This window comes from Rhincodon typus, chromosome 5 (assembly GCF_021869965.1).
Source record: "Rhincodon typus isolate 14 chromosome 5, sRhiTyp1.1, whole genome shotgun sequence".
Lineage (NCBI taxonomy): Eukaryota > Metazoa > Chordata > Chondrichthyes > Orectolobiformes > Rhincodontidae > Rhincodon > Rhincodon typus.
In genome coordinates, this window is record NC_063336.1 from 33,306,339 (window position 1) to 33,332,963 (window position 26,625).

Genomic DNA, 26,625 nt, shown 5'->3' on the forward strand with positions numbered 1-26,625 from the left:
CCCACCTACCTCCCCCAGCCCCACCCCTTCTCTCTCTATTTATTTCATAGCTCCCTTCCCCCACCCCCCTTTCTGAAGAAGGGCCCTGACCTGAAACATCAGCTTTCCTGCTCCTCTGATGCTGCCTGGCCTGCTGTGTTCCTCCAGCTCCACACTAGATTGCCAATTATTCCTTTCTCATTACACAATACCCAGGGTAGGAGGGCCTGTTCTCTCATTGGTTCCTCAAAGTATTGGTCCAGAAAATTATCCCATATACTCTCCAGGAATTCCTCCTTTATGGTATTGCTACTAACTTGATTTGCTCAATCTACATACAGATTAAAGTCACCAATAATTCCAGCTGCACTGTTATCACATGCATGAGTAATTTTCTGCATACAGGCCATCACTGTTTTTCTTTTCTTTCATTTTTTTGCTTTGGAACTGTGAAGTTAAGAATTGCACTTTGAACTTTGAACAACAGCTTGTTTTAAAAGACTGATGTTTTTGATTGGGAACCGACTTGAAAAGATATTGCAACTTAATTACTGATCTAAGAATACTGTAGATAAATTGCCACAGAGCTATTGCTATGCTCAGGGCTAGCAGCTAGTTGGATGTTGAATTGGTCAATCAAAGAAGACCAGTGCTAATCAGCCAACCACAGAGAACATTGATTGAAAAGAGGAAAAACTGAGAGAAAAATTAGTTTGACTAGATTGGCAGGAGGTAGTATGGTTTTTGGAGATTTATGGATATGCTGCAGCTTTGCTTTCTCTCCAGTAATTGAGCTGTTGAATGTTCTGAAGAAAGAATCCCTGTCCGTGAGAAATAAGTAAATATTTCTCGAAGTCTGCTGAAACTATTTGCATTAACCAGTGGTTTTGGAATTCAAGCAAGACATTCCACTTGGCTGTGAACAACCCATTGTCCAAGGATTTCACAAAGGCCTGGTATCTATCAACAGAACTATTTATTGAACTGGAAAATTGCAGTTGTTCTATTTTCTTTTTTAATTTATCACTTAACGGTGTCTGTTTGTCTATCTGTATGAGAGGGGGATTGTGGGTTATGGTCAAAGAAAATTGGGCTTTAGATTGTAGATATTAATTGGATTACTTTATTGTTTATCTGTTAAAATTACATTATTAATAGTAAATTATTATTTTTTTTAAGTTATAAACTTGGTATCCAATATCAGTTATCCACAAAGTGTGGTTAGGAATGTTTGGGCAGTTTGGATGTTTTAATTTCACTGTGTTGAGAATCTAGTGAGGTTGATTTGGTTCAATTTGCTATCCCTGTTTCACAAAACTCATTTAGAGAAATTCTCGATATCACACCGACAGTTTGAGCTCTACATACAATCCCCCACCAACACTTTTTGCTCCTCAGCTCTACCTATGTAGATTCCACAGCTTTGGAGCTATTACCCTTCCTCACTGTTGTGTTAATTTCCTCTTTAACCAGCAATGCAAATCTACCACCTTTTTGTCTGTCCTTTCTAAATGCTGAGTACCCACATTCCCTTGTGTAGCAATGCCAATTGTGGTGCAATGAATTTGGCTGTTGACTGCTTTCCCAAGAAATCGTTGCCCTCAACAATATCGACAGCAGTGTATTTGTCTTGGCTACAGGAGATTCCTGCACTTCCCATCTCATCCTCTTGCTTTCCCTGGTGGTTACCATTCCATTGCTGCATGTGGAATCTTAGCCTTGGGGTGGGAGAAAATGGTGCCAGAAACTTGTCAGAGGCTGAACTGGAGGAATAGGGAGCAGTGCCACAAGAGGTTTAATGACTCTATTTGTTCTGGCAATCCAAGTCCAATACTAGACATAGATAGTGGACATCCAGGGAAATCAGAAACCCTTCAGCAAGGTGTGGACAACTTGGAAAGACCTGGCAGCACCAAGACAAATAGTTTCTTATTTAAATGAGCGACTGGCATTGGTGGGAGAGGCCGGACTTGCCTCATCTTTCTCTCCCAAGGAGATGTTCTTCCCTGTCGCACATTATGCCAGAGCCTCATCGAGAAACCTCAATGTTTCAAAGGCATCCATTGTCACAGGGCAAGACATCTATTAAGCATTACCCTCTCTTTTCTGCTACTTGACTTATTATATATCCATGTTGCTATTACTCCTTTAATCCACGAGTTTCAACTTTGCTCACAAATTTCTTGTGCGCCCTTTGGAAGTCCATTGTACACCACAACAGCATTACCCTCATTCAGTAGATTGGAAAAGCCTAGTGTCTGTGCATCCCAGAAATTGGTATCTGATTAACTCCATTATACCAGTGATCTCTACCAGTCTGATTATCATTCCCATTGCAAACTCCAAGCCAATTATTTCTAGTGTCTGTCTACCTCCATCTTCATGTTCCATCACAGCTATTTTTCAAGTGGTTTTTAAAGAAGTTTTTTTTTTCTATTCTCTCCTTTCTTTTTCTGTAATTCAATCTAATAAAATCATCTGTTTTAAACAAACATTGTAAAATTATGTTGCACATATCTTGTTTCTACCTTTCAGTAAAATAACACAAAATAAAAATATTTAAATATAAATAGTGCAATCAAATAATGCAACCATTCCTATTTAACCATTGAGAAATAAAGCATAAAATAGCAAATTTTATGAAAATTACCAGAATTTTTCTTGAATCTATTCCCACACAGCTTTGTAAATTCATCAGACATTGGGAGAAAGCTTTATTTGTAGAAATAAGGATTTCTCTGTATTTCGAACAAGGTTATAAGGGAAAGATGTGATTGATTCCCAGGACAGTCTCAATATTTCTGAGCTTGTGTGTTCCCGAGGCCCATTTTCTACAATAGTTCTGTTACTCTCTTTCCTGCCTAGAATTCTGCAACTCACATCCCATCATACATTTTCCACACACATTTGTACTGCCAAGCAACTGTTTTCTGGTGTGACTCATTGATCAATCTATTCACTGGTGGATGATTACTATTATCTAACTGCTACATCTTTTCCCTACAGAATCCTTAGGAACATCAAATATCTTGAAGCTTTTCCAAAATTTGTTCTTTCGGGACATGGACCACAGTAATTAAAGATGGGTCAAATAAGGTTTGCAATTCTGAAACCCCTTTTAAATATCTTTTGGATATCTTTCCATAACTTCAGAAATGAGGGAGCCCGACATCATTTGAGAATTATTTGCACCCGGTACCTTCCTCCCTCCCACTTCTGTCCCAGCCTATATTGGAACAATTTTCAGAAGTCTGGCTCTCCTGCACATGATTCAAACAAATCCAAAAAAATGCAGTGTTTTTTTGTTTGAGAAAAATACTGCACAAAATGTTTGACGAGTAACTCATCACTGAGCAATCAAGGCCAGTACTTCAGCAATAGTTTTACAGGCAAGACACCACTGTGATTCATCTCTCCATTCCCAGTGTCAGGAAAATAGCAGAGTCAATCTTCCTCAATATAAGAACAAGGAATGCTTGAGGAGGTGAAGACTGGTCATCTCAGATTATATTTCTCATTGCATTGCCAAAGGTTTTCCTGGTCTTTCTCAGAGAGATGCAAGAGGCTCTATACTTGCAGTAGGTTCAGGCCCATTATGACTGTAGAAATGAGGTGTGTGCGGTGGGGTTTTGAGGTGTCAGTGATGCAAGTTGGCAGTTGGTTTACAGCTGGATCTACAACTACACTTGCTTCGATTTTGATCCATTCATCTGGACTCAGAGCCCTGCTTCCTCCAATATTTCAGGCTTGTCAATCACTACATTCTCAATGTTTTTTTTTATTAAATATTGTATACTATTTCTCAGGTCATTGATGGTGAACTGTGGAATGTTTCATAGTCAACTACCTTGTCATACTGAGGAAGCACAAAGAGGTGGATCCTTCTACAAACCCTCCAGCCAAACCTTGAGAGAAAAGACTGGTCTAGTGTAGCTTTCCTACCGGCAATCAAAGGCCCTGAAACATTTAATAGCTGGAGCAAAGTCAGGCAAATTACTCTTTGGTCAGCCCTAGATTGAGGTAAAGGCCCTCACCCCAAATTTGAGGAAAGCATTAAGAGTCACAAGAGACAGATCTGGATAGAAAACCCAGTGTGAGTCTGCAAGATAGTAAGGTCAGCACTTGACTTGAACCTTCTCTTTGATTCTTTAGAATCAAATCCCCTGTTCCCCTTAATCCCAATCTTTAGAGAAATGAGTCCCCAAAGGTTTGGGTCCCAAGTCTTGGATGGACACATCTGTATCATCTCAAAACCTGAAATCATGCTGATGACTTTGCTGCCAGCATTAACAGCCAGACTACAAAGTTCCTGAGGCCGGATAGATTGACAGACATGATTTCCATTGCAGATAGTGGCAGGTGAGGGGAAAGGCAGGCATTTAGGATAGAACTTGGTTCTGTTGGTGTTTGATTCCATTGGCAGTGCTGAGCAAGACAGGCCATGGGGCAATCTTCCCAAAATCATTGGAAAGAGTTTCTGAGGGTATTGTCTTGATCTCCCTCGGGAATGTCAAGGGCAGAAAATCAACAGCTACCCAGGTGAAATGGTCCAAGCAAACTTTTATGAAATTCCTCAGGTTTATGCTGACCGTGCAATGGTGACCAAGGAAGTCACACAGGAATTCCGTACCAAAGTCCCTGTGGACTGATGACCTGTATTGACCTTGGTGCTTAGATTTTGGAAAAGATCTTCCACTTCTTTGTGCTACAGACCATATATCAGGATCATCTTCACAACATTTGCACCAGCACAGACTCCAAATAAACTGAGATTTCATCCTACAATCATAATTTTCCTCAATTTGTGAGAGCACAGAATGAGAAAACAGACTTTAAGATAATATGATAAAAGTATGGTGAGAGAGGCTTTATGCTAAGACATTGTCTAGCAAATAGCACAAACGCAATTGTCATAGCTCCTCCTCTCTGTGAGGACTGAAATAAATGCAGATGTCAACCACAATAAAGACAGGGTGTCCTAGAGAAGCTCATCAGGTCTGGTAACATCTTCGAAGAGAGATGAAGAGTTAATGTTGCGAGTCCAATATGACTCTTGTTCAGAACTGAAGAGGGGTGGAAAAGTGATGGGTGAAAGTGATAAACCCCATCACTTTTCCACTTCTCTTCAATTACAAAGAAAAGTATTGTTAGAATTAAAAGATCAACCCTGGTTCTCTCCCTACAGCTGCTTCCACACCTGCTGGGTTACCCCAGCACACTGTTTTTATTTCAGATCATCAGCGTTCACGGTATTCTACTACTAGTGCTTTCATAACTCAAGTCCTTATTTAGGAGTCAAACAGATATTTTCAAGGCCCAAGTCATCATGCTGGCTTACATTTTGTTCAGTTCCAAGTTGCTGCCATATTTTAAAAACATGAAAATAATTTAATACTTTCCTTATCTTTGTTTCTTCTAGAGTAAATAACCTTAACCTTAAAGAAGGGAGGCTGGCCTAATGTATGGGTGCAATTTCACTTGTACAAAAATATGTGTTGTTTCCAGAACAGAACACATTGGGCATTGGTTCCGAAGAAATTTATCTTTACTTTATAAAATACACAACTAAGCATTGTTTATTTAAATTAGCTTCAAACATTTTCTTTTTGTGAATCATTTGCTGATGTACTCCTTCGGAAGTCTTTTCTTTCTGGCTGTCCAAGTCCTCTGGGGAAACCCCTCCCTTTAGATCTGCAACACAGATGTATAAGGTCTTACATAACATAGAACTCAGAGGCAAAGCCATTCATCTGGCTGATGTTTCAATTCATCAGTAAAGTAACCACGAGTATATTAAAGAGATGCTACACGTATACAGGTAGTTCTGCTATAACGCGTGTTTCGTTAATGCGAATTGGCTATAACGCGATTGATGAATGGTGGACGCTGTTTGGATAACGTGAACTTTCTGCTGTACAGTATAACAGTCTTCTATAACAATTTCCCTATAACACGATTTTCTGTGGCAATTTTCTATACCACAGTTTTCTATAGCATGTAGTCACGCAAGAATGCAATATCACGTTATAAGAGAACCACCTGTACAGCATATATTGGCGGTCCAGCAGCAGAATGACGATTTTGTTTGTGCACCGAAGGTTTATGCTAATCATTACCTTAAGTTGCATATTTGATATTTGATAAGTTACAGTAGCAGTAATTCATAATTCAGAGCACTACAGGAAAGAATTTAAAGATATTAAATATCAAAAAGTAGCCTCACAAAGACATGAGCCCTCTTTTTTATTTTTTCGTGGGATGTAGACATTACTCGATTGGCTGGCATTTATTGCCTATCCCTAATTTCCCCAAGTTAGGGGTCAACCACATTGCTGAGAGTCTGGAGTCACGCAGGCAAGGATGGCAGATTTTCTTCCCTAAAGAGGCAGACATTAGCAAGCCAGATGGGTTTTTCCAACAATAAATAATAATTTGGTCATCATTAGACTCTTAGTTCCAAAAGGTTTTAAAAATGGAATTTAAATTCTACTGTGGCAGGATTTGAATTACGTCCCTAGAACATTGCTGGAGTTTCTGGATTAATAGTCGTGTGTTAATATCACTAGACCATCAGATTACATTCTTACATTGATTTAAGAATTGTAAGACTGTACACTTTTAACAAATTAATCTATTGTGGTTAAAAGGAGAAACATACTTCCATATAGGCTAATTGTAAGTTCTAATGTATGGTGCACCTTCTATGTTCTAGGCTGTATAAAGATGTAATAAATGCCAGTGTTAGACCACTTAGTCTACCTAAAATTGGTAGGTTTCTTTTGACAATTGAAATGATTACACAGGAGGTAGAAAAATACCAATCTTATAAATGCATAGAAAACCATAAAATAAACTGCATTCTGGATCTAAAATCTTCTTGAGAAGATTATTCTCACAACCTCTAATTACTGGAACATTTTTGAAGACAGCAGATTTCAAACATCGGATTTATTAATGAAAACACTGACTCCAGCACTTCTGTCAATATTTCTTCATCTCATCTAAGGTGGTTAATTAATAATTTGAAAACTTGCATTGGGCTGAATCTTACCACATTTTGGAAAAAGTGACACTTTTGTGGAGTTTTACAGAGGGTCTCGTTCCATGAGACCTAGCAAGTTTTCTCGCTGTATCATCTCAAATTTGCCTCATTAACTACTTACCATAACCCTTGACTGATGCCATCCCGATTCTAATCATTTAGCATAGCCAGAATAATTCATTATTGCTGGGATGTACCAGATCATGCAGGGTACTTTGTCCAGACTATATTGCAGAACCCCTCCACAGACTGGTCCAAGCAATGGAACCATATCTTCAGCAACCCTATCATTGCTCCATTGCAGCCTTGGAGGAAGAACAGGTTACACTATCTGCAGTCCGCCTCAGCCAAGGGCTTGCAATAATGGAGTCATTAGCCATGGTTGCAGTGGCTAGCCCTTGTGGTCCAGTAACCTACCTTGTAAGGCACCTGGAACCTCAATGCAGGGGTAACACAAGAATTCTCAATGATCTAACAGTCATGGTAGATCACACTGTACAAAGAGATACCAATGATCAAAGGTCATTTGCACATTGATGGCATTTTTTGTTATAACACATTACGATATGGCCCTCAAAACACGATGTGTGTCCAGTCGACGATGCCTTGCACCTGTGAGAAACCAGCCATGTACAGCGTCACTGAGCTCATCGTTGGGAAACAAAATGATCCAATGTGGTTGGGCACAAATCACCTCAGTCACAGGCTTGATGTATTTGTGGCTTGATGGTTGAGAGATCCCACACCAGCCCCCATGGATCCATGGAAAGAACCAATTACATTAATGTTTACCGTAGCTATCACTTTGACAGCTACTAGAGTAGGATGATCAACCATTCCTTCATGTCTCAGATCCCACTCCAGTACATTTCTGTGATTGTGCCCCAGGTCATCCTCAACGTGCCTGATACAGCACCTCACTATTCGGAGGAAGTGGCATGGAGGTCAGAAGATGCTGAACTCTCTGCATCTCCGTCCTGAGATGCTCTTTAGCGCCAACCTCTTCATGTGGTGTTTGTTTTCCTTAGCAGGTTGCTAGCACATCTGTTGCTCCTTGATCTCCTTGCACCCTCACTGGGTAACAACAACCTCAAATGACTGCCCTTAATGGGAACTAGAACACATGAGTTTGGCTATCAAATGGACACTGACTCCACCCACTCTGGGTGTGACCCCAGGCTGGGTGGATGGTTGCATCAGTCTTGTTGCAATGAGCCTGGTCAAGAAAATGAGGAATACCACAAGTTCTTAGCAATAAGAACAGCCAACAGGCACATCCCTTAAAAATGACAACAACAGTCTCTTCCATAGAGTGAGAGATGAAGCATTCTGACAAGGAGAACAGTGTACCTACTCACCCTGACACTGACATAGGGCCCTATGTCAATGACTGCTCCATCAGTCATGCAAGAGGAGTTGGGGTTGGGGGGGCGTTCAGTTAGCTCTGTTGGCTGGATGGCTGGTTTGCAGCACACAGTGATGCCAACAGCGCGGGTTTAATTCCCACACTGGCTGACGTTGCCATGAAAGGACTCTCCTTCTTACCCTCTCCCTTTGCCTGAGATGTGCCAGTTGTCTCTCTCTAATGGTCTGGTAAGATTATGGTGGCTTTAATTTTAGCATCTAGATAGCAGTACAGTCTAAGTACCGCATTTGTACAGAACCCTTCTCCTCCCAGACCCACATCACCCACAAAGGGCATCATTTTATGTAAGAGAGTCTTGCATTATACATTGCATTATACATTATACAGAGGTTGGCGCTAAAGAGCATCTCAGGACGGAGATGCAGAGAGTTCAGCATGTTTAGATGGAGAGGCAATGCATTCATAGGGACAGACTCCTTAATTTTGGCAATCAAATGCACATTGTCCCCATCTGCTCCGAATGTTGTCCCAATCATTCTCCATTCGCAGGTGGCTTTCAGCAGATTACAGTAGACACCATGAATACCAGGTTCAGCCTAGTCATCGAATACCATGCCCCACCCCTTGACTCAATGTCCTTTCCTACCCAGCACTCCCTGGATGGCTCACCTTGACCAAACACCCACATGTTCCAGCCCACCATCTCAAATTGAGACTCCAACTTCCTTCCTTATCCCCTGAGCCACTTCACTACAATCTGGTCATCTCCCACATTGAAGCCACAGCCCATCACCCACACTCCCCGAGTATCCCATGTCCTCCCATCTCCCCATCTTATAGGCTGAGCTTTCACTGTCCTTGTCCACTGCACATGCCAGGCTGCTGCCTGCAATCCTAAACACGGAGTCTCTCTATCTCCTTACTGTCCCCTGAAACCTTCCCATCCCGCCAAATCCCCAAATACGTGCTCCATTTTTCCGTGTTTCCAGCTTTTGGTTAACAGAGTGGTAACCATGAACATAATTCCAGTGGGCTGGGCTGTGAATGAGCACTCATGACAATCTATTGAATAAAAAAAGATGTTCCCACTGATGATAGTCAGGAAAGTCGACCCACCCGGCAAGTTCCGAAAACTCAAGACCAAAGATTTAGCCTGATGTCAGGAAAGAGATATTTCTGCCTCGTGCCCAATTTCGTTCCCTTGCTTGTCATCCTGAAAGCTCTGGGTAAGTGTGGAAAAATCCACCCATCAGTGCCACGTTGGTCTCCAGCAAAGACATAGGCCTGACACCTGCCCCCCACAGCACTTGGTTTGCTGAGCAGTTGGCAGAAAGCTGGATCCATTATACCAGGCATTAGTGGTACTAGCTCATTCACTGGCTAAAGCAGAACAGAATAGCGGACAAAAACACATCCTTCTCTGGCGCGCTCGATGCTTTTTACACTCAGTTGGAGAAGAATGCCAGTGGAAGGGTGTCACCTGCCCCAACAGCCCCACATGCACCTGTTCCCTCTGTCATTGCTGCAGATGTCAGATTGGCCTTTGAGAGAGTGAACATGAGGAAAGTGACTGGCCCAGATGGAGTCACCGGCCATGCACTCAGATCCTCTCCTTGCTACAATCTGAAGTCCCCACCTGGTACCAAAGAAAACACAAGCAATGTGCCTCAACTACTACCGTGTGGTGGATCAGCCTCCATAATTATGAAGTGCTCTGAGAGGTGAGTCATGGCTCACATCAAGTCTAGCCTCCCAGCCTGTCTCAATCCTTTGCAATTTGTCTACCCGTGCAACAGGACTGCAGCAGATGCCATTTCCCTAGCCCTACACTCATCCCTGCAAAATTTTGATAATAAGGATACCTACATCAGGTTTCTACTTGTCGACTACAACTTCTTCCTTCAACACTAATCTCCAAACTCCGAGAACTAGGTCTCGGCTTTGCTCTCTGCAACTGGATCCTCAGCTTCCTGACCAACAGACTACAATCAGTGAAGTCACACAACAGCACCTCCTCCACAATAGTCTTCAACACAGTGCCTCACAAGGATCCATAGTCAGACCCCTATGTATGCCCTGTACAATTCATGATTGTGTGGCCAAATTCTGTTCAAACTCCATTTCCAAGTTTGCTGATGACATCACCGTTATAGGCCGGTTATCAAACAATGACAAGTCAGAATAGAGGAAGGAGATAGAATGCTTGGTGTCGTAGTGCCCAGGTAACAATCGCTCCCTCAATGTCAGCAAAACAAAAGATCATCAACTTCAGGAAGAAAGGAGGAGGCCACGCCCCTATCTACATCAATGGAGCTGGGGCGGAGAGGGTCGAGAGCGTCAAGTTCCTAGGAATGACAATAACCAACAATCTGTCTTGGACGTCCCACATAGATGAAACTGTCGAGAAGGCACAACAACATTTCTTCTTGAGGAGGCTAAGGAAATTCCATAAGGACCCTCACCAACTTTTACAGATGCACCATAGAAAGCATTCTATCTGGGTGCATCACGGCTTGGTATGGCAACTGCTCTGCCCAGGACCACAAAAAACTATAGAAAGTTGTGAACATAGCCCAGTCCATCATACAAGCTAACCTCCCATCCATGAACTCCATCTACACCTCTCATAGCCGCAGAAAGCCAGCCAACATCATCAAAGACCCCTCCCACCCCAGTTATAATCACTTCCAACCTCTCCTGTCATGCAGAAGGTAAAAAAGCATAAACATACGTACCAACAGATTCAAGAACAGCTTCTTCTCTACTGTTATCAGCCTACTGAAAGGAGTTCTCCAATTTCAAACCTAATGCTGATCTTGTTTTTGTATGCCTCCTGTGCAGCCCAGTCTTTGCATGCTTCGCTCCGTTCACCCTATGATCTGCCTGTACTGCACACAAAACAAAACTTTTCACTCTAGTTAGGTACGTGACAACAATAAATCAAATCAAATTCTTCACTGAGCTGTAACAAAACTCCAATTTGCATGGGCAGCAGCTAAAAGTGGCACTAAATCACCAGCTGATTAATCTAAATAATGCAAAATCCCATATCCGTGATGATCTGCTGAAATCTTTTAACTTCTTTTCCAAAATTCTTTTTTTTTTTAAATAAACCCCAAGTTACTGAGGAATCCTTCAGTGATGTCATTTCCACTGACATCTGCAGACATATGAGCTGCCAGAGTCCCCAACTTTACCAATGTCAGTCCTATGAATCCCACCAAATACTGAAAAGAATAAGAGGCCCCAACAACACTGTAGGCGTAGTACTGAAGATATGTGCTCCAGAATTGGCTGTGCTCTTCGTTAAGCCACTCCAGCACAGTTCCAAGACTAGCATCTGCCCATACATGTGCAAAATTGCCCAGGTACATCCTGTCCATAAAAAGCAGGACAATCCGACCTGACCAATTACTCAGTCTACTCTTCATCATCAGCAAAGTAATGGAAGGCGTCATTGCCAGAGTGATTGAATGACACTTACACAACAAAGCCCATTTCTGAAGAAGGGTCCTGACCCAAAATATCAGCTTTCCTGCCCCTCTGATGCTACCAGGTCTGCTGTGTTCCTCCAGCTCCACACTGTGTTATCTCTGACTCCAGCATCTGCAGTTCTTACTATCTCTGAGTAAGTAGTAACCTGTTTACTGTTGCTCAGCTTGGGTTCCAGCAGGACATACATCATTAGCCCAAACATTTACGAAACAGCAGAATTCAAGAGATGAGATGAGAGTGATTACCCTTGCCATCGAGTCAGAATTTGTCAGAGTACGGCAAGAAGGTGTCAATGGGAATCGGGGGAAAGCTCTCCAGTGGCTGTTTGCAAACACCTTCTGAAAATCCAACTATACTACATCCAGTGCTTCCCCTTTATCTGTCCTGCTTATTGCCTCCTCCAAGAATTCTAGTAATTTTTTTTAGGCATGATTCCCCTTAGTTTAGCCATGCATATCTGCTTTTCCAATCCTCTGGGACTTTTCCAGGATCTAAGGATTCTTGGAAGATTACTACAAGTGCATCCTTTATTTCTGTAGTTACTTCCTTTAAAATCTAGGACATATCCCCTCAGGTCCAGGGACTTATTGGTCTTTCACCCCATTAATTTCCTGAGCACTTCCCCTCTAGGGATAGTTACAATATTTATTTATTGTTTCCCTTTTGTCCCTTGATTATTAGTAACTATGGAAGGCCATTAGGGTTTTTGGTGAAGATTGATACAAAGTATTTATTCAATTCCTCTGCCATTCCTCTGTTATTATTTCCTTAACTTCATCCTCTAAGGCGCCTATTTTCACTTTGGCTTGTCTCTTTCGTTTTACATAATTAAAGACATCTTGCTGTCTGACTTAGTATTACTTGCAAGTTTACCCTCAAAGTTTATTTGCTCCCAATTTATTATTTTTGGTCATCTTTCATTGGGTTTTAAAAGTTGCCCAATCCTTTGGCATATGATTAATGTTCTGCCAAATTACATGTTTATATTTACCATTGCTGAATCCCATACTACCATCATCCACTGATCAGAAACTGAACTGGACCAACCATATAAATACAGTTGCTAGAAGAACCAGGGAATTCTGCAGTAACTCAATTCATCTAAAGGGATAAGTCAGGAGTGTAATGAAATATTCCCCAGTTGTCTGAATGGCAGCAATCTCACTGATACTACAGAAGTTTGACACTATCTAGAACAAAGCTGGCTGCTTGATTCCAGTCCCATCCATGACATTAAATATTCAACACTGTGCACCATCTGCAAGGTGAACATTAGCAATCCATGACCTTTGCTACCTGGAAGGACGAGAGCAATAAGTTGATGAGTACATAGCCATATCCAAGATAAAAACTATCCTGACCTGGGGGTATATTGCCTTTTCTTCATTGTCACTGGGTCAAAGTCTTGGAACTCCCTCTCTGACAGTACATGATCTTCAACCGTTCAAAGATGGTGGCTGTCCTCCATGTTCTCATGAACAGTGAGGGATGGGCAATACATTGTTTGCAACGCCCATGTTCGTCGAACAAATTTTTAAAAAACTGTAAGCACACAATTCACTGGTAATCAATTCCACATTACTTTGTGATTTACTCACTGCCATGACATAATATTCAGTAATTCCCTGGTGTGAGCTTCAAACAAGCAGAACATGGACAGCACTAACTGTTGGCATCCACTTCTGGCACTAACATACAAAATTTGAACAGCTTATATCATAATTAATAACATACAAAGGGAGCATGCATATATTGTAATTAATAACGTTTGTGACTTCAAGGTTATAATTATACTCATGATTCAGGCAATGAATATGTGCTTCACTTCCCACGATGAACACTTGGCATCATTTGATGCTCTTAGACTCTTATCCAATTGTCCTGTTTTATGATTAATATTTGTGGGTTGGCACATGGGTCTCCTAAAGAGGAGGAATGTCAATTTAAACAAAAACGTTTCAATCAGAACCTTTGGCAAGGAGGAGACAAGCAGCGCAATGGGCACGTTTCTCGTGCTCAACTTCTAATTGCTGTATTTTACACCCTCCTGGGGCAATTAGGCACCAGAAGGTCCCCCTGCCCCAAGCCCCTTGGCTTCCTTCTGGGAACACTTACATAATCCACCCAACATAGTCCACAGGATCCAGTAGGGAAGGTCACTGGCAGATACATCCCCAATAATAACTGTTTGCATTATTAGACCATCCAATTTGAACCCAAAATTCCAGTTAGTAGCCAGAGGTCCCATCCTTCTTAATTGCTTGATTAAACCTTTTTGTAACCACCTACCTCATCACTGCAAGATGATACACAGTTGTTGTTACAGACCAACATTTTCAGTTTATTTAAGCAGAGAAAAAGCATAAAATTTTAATATTCCTGCTATTGCTCTTCATAGTCTGCTGTGGTTAAAAGAATTGAAACACAAAAGCACCCATTTGTAAACCATTATGAATATGTTTCACTGAACTATGTATGAAACATTGTACTCTACACATAACAATTCTATAATTTGATCCTCATGTTTAAAAACACCACTTAATGACCAAATTCGACTCAGATGCATAATGCCGTCAGCTTTCCTGCAAACACTTACCCAGAAGTTAGATCTCGCATGATATGAACACAAGAGATGATTTTTTTTTACAAGGCTTCTCGTGATCTGCTGTCATAACTTCAGCTGAGGCGTTCTCTCCTGCTCCCCCGCAACCCCCCACCACCGTCCCTACCATCCCCGCACCATCTCCCCTTCGCCAAAAAACATGTTTACTGTATAAAGAACATGAGAAGAAAAGATTCTGCAACACAACTCTCCTAAACTGAGCAAATTCACATTACGTTGCCAACCTTGGCTCCATGATTAACACTTTCTTGCACCTTCTAACAGACCTTGGGATAAAATGTTGACTGATTTCCCACAATGTCAGAGGTGGTGCTCTCTTTTGGGTGAAACCTGAATCGGAGGACCTGCCTGCTCCCTGAGGTGAATGTTAATGTTGCCATGACATTTCTGGTACCAAGGCATTAAAGGTTATGTGCCAGGTGCTGAAAAATGGGATTGGAATTGTTAGGTGGTTGTTCTTGACTGGCATTGACACGATGGGTTGAAGACCTTTTTATCCTGTGCTGTAGTTCTCTATGATTCTATAATCTCTTTGGGATTGGGTGGTGGATAATGAACTAACAGGAGGAGGCTTCATAAATACTACCAAACTCAACAATGGCAGAGCCCAGCACATTAGTGCAAAAGACAGGGCTGAAGCATCTACAAGCATCTTTAGCACAAAATGCCGAGTATATGAACCAATTAGGCCTCTTCCTGAGGTCCCAACATCACAGATATCATTCTTCAACAAATTTGATTCACTCTATACAAAACCAAGAAAAGACTGAAGGCACTGGATACTACAAAAAAAACTATGGACTCTGACAAGATTTTAGCAATAGCACTAAAGATTTGTGCTCCAGAACTAACTGTATCCCTAGCCAAACTGTTCCAGAACAGCTACAATACTGATATTTAGGCAACTATGTGGAAAATTGTCCAGATATTTCCTGTACACAAAAAAGCAGGACAAAGCAGCTCCATCAGTTATTCTCGATCGTCAGAAAAATGATATGAGTTGTTGAGGCTCCAATCAAGTGGTATTTTCTTGATAATAACTCATTCAGTGACACATAGTTTCGGTTCTGCAAAGGCCAGTCAGTTCCATATCACATTACAGACTTAATCCAGGCATTGATCAAAAAAAACTGAATGCCAGAAATGAGGTGACAGTGACTTCCTTTGATATTAAGGCTGCTTTTAACCAAATATAGCAAAAAGAAACTGAAATGAAACACAAGTCAATGGGAACTGGTGGGAGTAAGATCCATGTGTTGAAGTTCCACCTGGCATAAAGGATGATGGTTATGGTTGTTGGAGATCAAATGTCTTGGTGCCAGGTCATCTCTGCAAAAGTTCCTCAGGGTGGTATCCTGGGCCCAACCATCTTCACTGGCTTCATCAATGGCCTTTCCTCCATAAATTCTTCATAAATTTCCTTTATAAATTAGGGTGGCACGGTAGCTCAGCAGTTAGCACTGCTGCCTCACAGTGCCAGGGACCTGGGTTCGATTCCATCCTTGAACGACGATCTGTGTGGAGTTTGCACATTCTCCCTGTGCCTGTGAGAGTTTCCTCTGGATGCTCTGGTTTCCTCCTACAGTCCAAAGATAGATTAGCCATGTGAAATGCAGGGTTACAGGGATAATACAGGGTTATAGGGGATGGGTCTGGAGGAGATGTTCTTTGGAATGTCAGTGTGACTTGATGGGCTGAATGGCCTGATTCCACACTGTAGGGATTCTAAGAAATTCAGAGGTGGTGATGTTTGTGAATGATTGCACAAATTCAACAGCATTTGTGACTCCTTAGATACTGAAACAGCCTACATCCAGAAGTATCAAGATCTGGACAATATTCAGGCTTAACCAATAAGTGGGAAGTAACATTCATGCCACATCAGTGCAGGTACTGACTGACACAAACAAAAGACAATCTAACCACTGTCCCTTGACATACAATGGCATTACTATCACCGATTCCTCACTATCAACATCATGGAGCTTACCGTTGACCAAAACTGAACTGGGCCAGCCACATAAATACTTACTGGAGCAGGTCAGAGGGTGGGAATACTGCGATGAGTAATTCACTGTCTGACTCACCAAAGCCTGTCCACCTTCATCATGCATAAGTTAGGTTTGTGATGGAATACTCTTCACTTGCCTAGATCCAACAACACTCAAAAAGCTTGACAATATATTGAACAAAGAAACCCTTGGATCCTTCAACAGCACTTTCTACCACCTAGAAGGATGAGGGCAGTCGATGTAGGAGAGCACCAGCATCAAGTAACCCTCCAAACCACACACCATCTTGTCTCAGAGCATTATTACTGTTACTTCACTGTAATGGAAAGTAAATGAAGAAAATCAGAATGGCTTTTTGCCTTTTAGTACATGTACTGATGTCAAATATTGCTCATTGAATTCTGTTGCACTTTTCAGAAACAAAGTTCAGCACTTCACAGTTACACAACCATTAGATGACGAAACCTGTGAGGAAATTACTGTATGAGCAAAGGCCACAAACTTGAGCAGCAACTTGATCAATTGCTGTTTGTTGTCACTTGAATTTTCCTAAAAGGGAATCATCTTTGTCAATATTCAATATAACCTGTTACTGCCCTACAACCACTGAGTCCTTCAAAAGGTCCCTCTTTCAAATTCATAAAATATCAAAGTTGCTATGCTCAAATGATTCATGAGTTTTTAACTGATTTCAAGAAACATTGAACAAGAAAACATGAAAGTTAGAAAATTAATTATGCAAAACAATGAGAATTCAAAACCAGGAAAACAAAGAACACTAAAAACCATTTGTCATGTTTTGTCAGTTGCCAGTTGACTACAGATCTCTGTGATTGATTCAACTATCAATTTTTATTTTTTACCTTGGCTTCATCAATACAACAAGTTCTCTTTTGTTCCACTTGCCTGTTGTTTATCTTAAGCTTTCAAAGTCCTGTATTTCATCTCAGCTCAGCCTTACTTAAAACTCAGTCTTTTGTTTTAAGTCATCCCTTCCAACATTGATCCTGCAGAATGTATTTCTCAGTTCTTTGCTTCCTCTTGTAATACTCAAGAACCTTGACACGGTCCAAGACAAAGCAGCTTTCTTGATTGGCATTACATTCACAAGCATCCACTTCCTCCACTACCAACACACAGTAGTAGCTGTGTGTACTATCAACAAGATGCACTACAGAAGTTCACCAAAGATCCTCACACAGCACCTTCCAAACCTACAACCACTTCCATCCTGATGGACAAGGGCAGCAGATACATGGGAACACCACTGCTTGCAAGTTCCCCTCCAAACCACTCACTATCCTGACTTGGAAATATATCACCATTCCTTCAGTGGCACTGAGTCAAAATCCTGGAACTCCCTCTCTAATAACATTGTGGGTCAACCCACAGCAGGTGTACTGCAGCAGTTCAAGAAGGCAGCTCACCATCACCTTCTCAAGGACAATGAGGGAAGGGCAATAAATGTTGGCCAAACAGTGACATCTACACCCCATGAATAAATAAAAAAAATTGCCAGGCTTATAAACCCCAAGCTTAGATCTTGGTGGTGCATTAACCCTTTTCCTAGGTATCTCAATAGTAAAAGATATTTTGGTTTATTTTTTTTTGCTAGATGTTTTTGTATTACATTTTCCTATTAAATCCTATAATTCTCCTATTAAACCCTTGTATTCCTAGATTCTTAAAATCTAAATAAAGTATTCAACAAATTGGAATTGTTTTATATCTTTTCTGTTTTTTCTTTGTTTTCTTTTCCATGGATCTAGTTCCCTCTGTAGCTACTGGCATGCTTTTCCTTGCTGCATGCTGAATTTTAGTGTACATCTTTAGGTACTCAATGTCGGTACAGATCCCTTACTGAAGTAAGCAGAGAAATTCTTTCAGTACAACAATATCTAAACACTGTGGATGCCTGAAATCTGAAATAAAAACAGAAACCACTCTAAATACTCAGCAGATTTGAAGCAGCGGAGGAAGTGTTACCATTTTGAGTCAAATAGGATTCTTCTGCGGCTTGTTTCCAGCATTTCCTGTTTTTGATTCTCCATTCTGACTTAGACATTGTAATCCTCTCTCTACTCTGCTTCACATGTATGGAGGAACCCTCTCTCCATTTTGCAATGAGTGCAAAGAAGTCTTCCTTCCAATCTCTTGCAGACAAGAAAACATCCCAATATTTACCTGTAATCCTGACCTAAGCAATGTGCGTGCAACAACAAGTTTTAACAAAAACTGAGGGTTAGTAGGGAAAACAAAGGATGATTCCGTTCTGCAGTATGCAAAAATCCATGATAATCTGTCAAAACAATAGCTAAGTGAGTTGAAAGTCTGTTAATTAAATGTCTTTTCACACTAAATGCATACCTTATTTTGCAAAATTCTTTCACTGGACTGTGAATAGGTGCATAAAGAAAATTAATGCCACTCTAATTTATCGCATTCACTAGACATCCCAAACTGCTCTAGAACCAAGACATTGCAACACAAATTAGCAATCACAACAACTATATAAAATAAGGTTAAATGATGAGTTAATCTTTGTTTTTTTGTGCTGTTGCCCAGTTTGTGAGCGAACGTCTCCTTTCCTATAGTGAGGAACATCCTCTAGGGAACGGACTACAATCCCATTTCCTCTCCATGTGGTTGTTCAGTTGGTCCTCTCGCAAACCCGAAACTCATTTCTCTGGAAAACTGCAGTGGTACATCAAAGTACATTACAAAATCATCATTTACACTGATGGCAAAGTGTACTGGTGTCATTTAAGCTTGTTCTAGATGTTTTTCCAAACATGAAACAAAAAAAAAACCTTCATAGGCAAGCTGTCATTCCAAAACAAAAACATAACCTTCCCAGTAAGGAATCTGGTATGGAGTACCATCATTAACATATCATGGCTACTGGTTATCATGTGAGGATCCCACTGCCTCTCATCAGCTTGAAAATCAAATAATATGAACTACATCAAACACTTCTCTTAAATTATTAAAGATATTCATGGATGGCCAACCACAGAAGTTGTGAAATAAGCAAACTGTGGAATATTCAGATAGAGCCATCTGGTGCCAATATTTAAATGTGACAAACTTGTTTTATGAGATTACTTGAGCCTCACAGCTCAAATACAATTTTAGAGAATTAGCAATGATTCCTGTCCCAACATAACTCTGTAGGCAGAATTTAAGAGGTGTACACCCTTAATGAAATTCCTTAAGTGGTGTCTCAGTACAAATGCCAGCCAACTCCAGTATTATGCAAACAAAATGTAATCATATATTTTTGTGTTTTATTCAAGAGGACAAAGGCAGCATGTGCATAGGAGCACAATTAACTCAGTCACTCTTTTTTTCCTGATATGGATTGCATCATTTAATTATTCTTGCTGGATCCCGAAATCTCAGAGCTCTTTACTGAACGCTGTTACGGACATTCCTTTACAGACTACAGTAGGAATAGGAACGTTCACGTGAGAATGGATAGTAAGAAGCCATCCTGAAAAAAAATCAGAACAAAAGTGATCAGGAAAGCTGCAGTCTTGCTGTAAGTAGTCTGGTATGGTTCTTTGTCACTAGACAAAAAGTATTAATCAAACAACTGGGTCTAAAGGCAGACACATCGATTGAACCTAATGGTCTGCATTCTGGGTCTTAAATAAAATGGCTGCAGAGATATTATCAGTCTAAGATTTCCAGTCAGTCTTGGAATCCCTTTAATTGAACTGAACATACCAAAGAAAGCCAGCTCAACTTTCTCCAATTTCCTGTCTAGGTTTTTGATGTAGGTATTTGCAGGGTTGGGAGGTTGGCACAAGGGGCATCTGTCGTATAGTTACCCTGATGTTAGACTAAAACTTTATTGGCTAACAGGCAGTGAATAACTATCCAGGTCAGTCAGCACTTTCTAAGTCTCTGAGTCAGTGACTGCCTGTATACATCATGTAATCACTTCCCTTATTGCCCTCTCCAAGATCATGACCTCTCCGTTTCCTGCATTGAATTCCATTTGCCACTGCTCATAGAAGCCGTACGGTGCTGAAAGAGGCCATTCGGCCCATTGAGTCTGCACCAACACTCCAAAAAGTATCCCACGTAGATGCAAGCCCCCTCCCTATCCCATAACCCCACATTTACCATGGCTAATCCAACAAGCCTACACATCGTTGGACACTAGGGGCAATTTGAGAACATGCATACTCCACATCAACAGTCACCGAAGTTTAGAATCAAACTCAGGTCCCTGGTGCTGTGAGGCAGCACCACTAACCACTGTGCCACCTTTTTACATTAGTGAGCTCTGCCCACTTAACTGGTCAGGTTGATATCTCCTGCAGCTTATAGCTATCCTCTTCATTAATTATAACTCTATCAACTTTTGTGTCATCCATGAACTTATTGATCTCACTCCTTTATTTACATTCAATTATTATTGTACACCACTACATTTAAGACAGAGATAATATACGCCATAATATTATGACAAATTGGGAGAATTTCTTCTGAAGCTCATGAATCTTCGGAATTCTTTTGGCTGATTAACTAAAAAGCTGAAATGACATAACTATAGGGTAGTCAAAATTGATGGGGTACTGGTGGGAGAGTGTGGTCTCCATTCCAATCAGCTTAGCCATGGTCTTATTGAACACTGGAGCAGACTCAATTGGCCGTATGTATTATTCCTTATGTTTTAACATCCTTCATGAAAGGGAACCTACAACTTCTACCTCATCTGGTACATATAACTATTCTTGTCAATTGTGCTTTTAATCTCACTATCCTGTGCATTATTGTGTACCATGCCTTCAGAAGCCTCCCCGCAAGGCTTTGGGATTTCCTCCAGCACCTTCTCTCTTCTTCTAAGTCATTTCTTAAATGAAGTCTCCTGGTTAAAGCATTTGGATATGGGTTTTGAGATCTTCACCTTGGTCAATAACTAACTTCACCTGGCAACCTATTTGTTAAGGGAATTGGGATTTTTCTGTTTCTGTTGTGGAATGCAGGTGTCACTGGCCTGCTAGCATTTATTGCCCTTCCACAAGCACAGTCAGGAGTCCATCACACTGCTGTGGGTTTGGAGTTACATTCAGCCCAAACAAAATAAGGATAGAGATTTCCTTCCTTAAAGGGCATTCATGAACCAGATTTTTCTTTATGACAATCAGTAGTGGTTACATAGTCACCACTAGACCTTTTATTCTGCATTTTTATTGAATTATTTCACCATTTGCCATGGTAGAATTTGAACCCATGTCCCCAGAATATTAACTTGGGTTCTGGATTATTCAGCAGGGGACATTAATATGGAAATGAGGTGGTGGTGGTGGAGTAATGGTAAAGGCACCAAGTGGTAGTAAGTGGTCTAGCAAATTGTCAGAACTACATTGGACAAAGGTAATAAAACTTCGCTAGCAGATCCCATATCTAACAACAAATTAAATTTATCTGCATTTATTTTCAGTGCTCTATCTTTCCTCTCCGGAAACATTTTCTTTGCATAATCATTTCCTTTTCATTAAACCTCTGTTGCATCAATGCTTGTTAAGATGGAGCAAGAGCAACTTTTTGTTTGAAGTAAAGATGAATAAGTGACCTCCCACATGCCTGTGAATAACTTCACTTTTGCAGGCAATGTGAGTTTTTAAATTAACTGTTGCTTTGTAAGTAGTGTAAAAATAATTACTGTAACTTTATGCATATATGACATATGCAGAGCTGCTGTAAGCTACCAAAAATGTTTGAAATGCACAGGGACAATCATGGCAAAGTATGGCCGGATATTTTTGTGATGAAAGTAGAAATCAAATAGGTTATACAAGGCTGAAAATATGGTAAAATTAAGAACTTTTAAGTTAAAAATTTAAAGTAAATATTTATAGAAATTCCACTGCACTTCTGTAAGAAGATTAAATATAGTTTTAAGTTTTTTTTTTAAAAAGTCCATTCCTCAGTGATGCCAGAATCAGCGGTAGCAGAAAAATAATCTTATCAATATGGTGAAAATCTTGTAAAGTAATAGCATTTAAGTGCTTATTTCTTTTTGGATGATAGACTTCATTGAAATATTGAAACTGAATGAACAGGAAAAGTCAATTACATCTGTTAATAAAGCAGAAGGAGCATTTATATAGTATTGTAGTGAAAAATATCTCACATTCAAGTCAAATACACATTTATTGCTTTCATTTTTCCAGCTTGCCACTTGTCATGGCTAAACTCCATGAACATGAAAATATTTTCTTTTAAACAACAAAGGATCATGTACACTGCAGCTTAAGTATTACTTTTGCTTGCCCATTCCCCCAACACATCTTGTACACAGTGACACTGCTTTCAAGTGGTTATGTTTAATTTGCCAAGTTATCCATTAGCAGTAACAGATGTTTTACTTGCTAGACCCAAAATCACACTAGCTTTGACAAGGGTACAGAAAAGTCAGCAGTTCCATTCTCAATTGTGCAAATGCATACAAATCAAGCACAACCAACACTGCCCAATCACACGGCTACAATAAAGGCCTTTCAAGCATACGCACAAATATCATGCTGTTTCAAATAATGTACATATTGGGCAGAGAATACACCTAAAAATTAAATCTAGCAGATTGCATTGCGTTCAAATTGACTAGTGACTCAGTATAAGTTCAAACCTTCAACTGTGCATCAGCAATAAAAAAAAATTGCTCAAGATGTTTCTGTCTGATTCATGCACAGAATTATTTTGTAACAGTTTTCTCATTAGATTTTAGCACTACAAAACCAACGCAAATATTTGAGCTGCACTGGAACAATAACATATCAACTTATGATAGTTAGCAGGGATGGATCCAATTGCAATCCAAGCCTGTTAAGTTTCAAAAAGAAAAGCAAAGCAACTGCTGCTTGCAGCATCACAATTGTTCAAGAGGGGACTTTCATTCAGAACTCACTAATTTCACCACTGCCAAGTATAAACAGCAACCATGCTGGTCATCATGTTAAGGCCTACCACCTCAAGTCTGTCCACAGATTTGACTACCAGCTTAGCTGGAGCCAGACCTAAAATGAAGATGACAAATTTGGTGCTCGAGGCCATTGATTGGAGCTTTATCTAATTTTTTTTTAAATAACTACAAGGGAAAGAACAATGTGACGTTGCCATCGGCCTTGGATTGGCTGTGTAAAAGGAAGTACTGACTTTCTGGAGATTGAATGTTTCTGGATAAGAAATTGAATCTTCCTCATTTCTGACATTACAACAAGTCTGTAAATGACAGTTTAAAGTAATATTTCATGTGGGTCATGTACTGCAATATTCCAAAATCAGCAAACACTGCTGAAATTAATAAATTAATATTAAATTAATATTTCATGTGGGTCATGAAGTGCAGTACTCCAAAATCAGCAAATACTGCTGAACCTCAGTAGATTTTGAGAGTTTAAATATAGTTATAAGCGAGTCTACAATAGTGTCATTGTAGGATCATTATGACATTGCTTCCCACTTGCCTTTAATCAGACCCCAATTAAGACAACTGTTTACTTGCTTCTAAGCCACCATCATTCCTTTAAATATCAAGACAGTTGACTAATTTTCCTCTTTGTGGACAAGTAATTTGATCTTCACATCTCCCTGTGACAATCCCTACTAAATTTATGAATCAAGCTTGTGTTTGTTCTCTATCTATTTAATCTATTCAATATGTTACAACTTTCACAAAAAACAAAAAAAAAAAACATGCAGGCAAGGCCCAAAAATAACAGATCAAATGTTCCTCTCACTCGTACTTTAAAAAAGTGTAGTTGCTCATTGAAATAATTTTGATTTTAATAACACCTGGCTTTCTAATTGACTCCAATCGGGGCTTCAGCTTCTGCTCCCCAAAACATTTATTCATTTTTCATGAAAAGAATTCTTTGCCAGCAATTTAGCATGGCTGCATTCAAAAGTATACAGTACTCAAAGTACATGTGTGGAGTGGGTAGCGGGGGAGAAAACAAAATCAATATCTGACAGGGAATTAATATATAAAATTCAAATTTAGCGTGCCAGTGAAAAAGGTTGAAATGATATGTATTCCAGTTAAAACTATGCCCTTAACAGCACTCTAAGGTCAAACACAATAGCAGATCGAGAGAAACAACCAATTCTTTGCTCCTCTGCTCTTGAAAATTCAGCCTTTTCAGAATAAACACTAACCAAGTTAATTTCATAAACAGTGTTATGGTTAATAGTTGATATAGCTATAATAATCAGTGTTTACTCCATATTGGGGTTGCAATGGGCCCTTGTGGTGATCTATCAATCATAATAAACTCCTCAGGATTGTTACAGGCTCGATAGTGGATTAGCAAGTCCTGGATAGCACGTTCTTCAATCTGAAAATAGAGGATAAAAATTATTTCATTTTAAAAGTTGAGAAAATACATTACAGTTCTTTCTAAACTCATATAGAGAAAACAATGGGGACAACTATCTTGCCTACATTCTTCACTAAAATATGCGTTTTTCACGTTATTCACCGAGAAAGGTAGCTAGTTGACTTAGAACTTCATTGTCATTGGGTCAAATCATGAAACTCACTTCATATCACCCTGACGTACAGTAACTAGACCACAATGACTCTGGTGGTTCCCTGGAGTAGGTGTAAAGAATGGCCTAATGGTGTTATCATGAGACTACTAATTCAGAGACCCAGGTAACAGCAAATGGTGGAATTAAGATAACAAATGAAACTGTTGTCGATGGTCAGAGAAAACCATTTGGTTTACTCATGTCTTTTTGGCAAGGAAACTGCTGACCTTACTTGGTCTGGTCTACATAGGACTCCTGACCCACAACAATGTGGTTAACTTGTAACTGTCCTCTGGGCAATTAGGGATAGGCAATAAATATATCCCAGCCAGTGATGTCCACATCCCGTGAATGAATGAAAAAAAAACCTTCAAGAGAAATTGGAGATGGGCAACAAACACTGGTGTTGCCAGCAATGCAACACATCCCTTAGATGAATTTTCCTGTTTAAAATGAATACAGAAACATCAGAAAACTTGGGCTCCAGAGGTTGGCAACAGATGAAAATGCTGAAACTGTACTACTAGAGAGGACAAATTTATACATATGAAAACTGCGGTTATTTCAAAAGTATTGCACTACCAGTATACAGGAGAGGAGAGCAGGTGTTTATTGTTACTGCCATGCTCTATATCTGTTGGAAAATGGAGTATGGAGGTTGTATGCACTGCCTCTGACTATCAGATCATTTTAGTTGCATACGCTTGTGCATAAGTAAAATAAAGTTTCGGCAACAACTATTAATGTGCAACAAAAACAGAAATTGCTGGAGAAACTCAGCTGGTCTGGCAGCATCTGTGGGAAGTAAGCCCAGACTTGAAGTGTTAACTTTGCTTCCTTCCCACAGATGTGCCAGACCTACTGAGTTTCTCCAGCAATTTCTGTTTTTGTTTCAGATCTCTAGCATCCGTAGTTTTATTTTACTATTATCGTGCAGTTGTTAGATAATTATGAACACTTATAATGTGGAGCTCCCAACAATACGTCTCAACTTCCATATTTCAGCAACTGCACTAGCTGACTGCGTATGACTCCCTCAATAGACTGCTATATGCATGTCAAAATCCAAATGCTCAGCATATATGACAGTTTGTTAGTGGTCAGTCTTGTTTCTTTTGGGCTACATTTATCTTGAAAACACAAGTCTTAAAAAGTACTTTTGATCTATGACAACTTAAAGGACAAATGTTCCTGCTGAGAACGTAGGAGGAGGAGGAGGAATGGACCAGAGAAGTACAGGGCAAATAAAAAGTTCAAATATAATCATGACGTGTCTACACAGGATAAACATGCCCCACTGACAGAAGGGTCAAGGACCAGAGAATAATGATTCACAATAAAAGGAACAATAAGGTGACATAAAGACGACCCCTGTAATGTAGAAAATGGCTAGATTTTGGAATACATTGCCTATAGCACAGGCAGATTCAATTGTGGCTTTCAAAGAGGATATATGCATGCACCTGGAGTATCAAGAAAGCCAGGTTACAGGGAAAGAGCAGCGGAGCAGGACTGTTGAAAACTGACATCGACACAAGGTTTCAACAGTATTGTTCAACTC

At 40.1% G+C, this 26,625-nt stretch overlaps 1 protein-coding gene across 3 annotated transcripts in view; it reads right to left on the minus strand.

Moving 5' to 3' along the window:
• Positions 1–5,516: 5,516 nt before the first annotated feature.
• The window catches only part of ibtk (inhibitor of Bruton agammaglobulinemia tyrosine kinase), a 131,673-nt gene continuing 110,564 nt past the window's right edge, over positions 5,517–26,625 (minus strand). The window contains exons 28-29 of one of the 3 annotated variants that reach the window (XM_048596723.1): positions 24,754–24,868; positions 5,517–5,670 (exon numbers count right to left, since the gene is read on the minus strand). In XM_048596723.1, coding sequence (XP_048452680.1) covers positions 5,525–5,670; positions 24,754–24,868 — 261 coding nt within the window. In that variant the 3' untranslated portion in view covers positions 5,517–5,524. Of the gene's footprint in view, positions 5,671–19,768; positions 20,011–22,666; positions 24,869–26,625 lie in introns of those variants that run through there. The other 2 variants (XM_048596724.1, XM_020528205.2) reach the window with 2 other exon arrangements.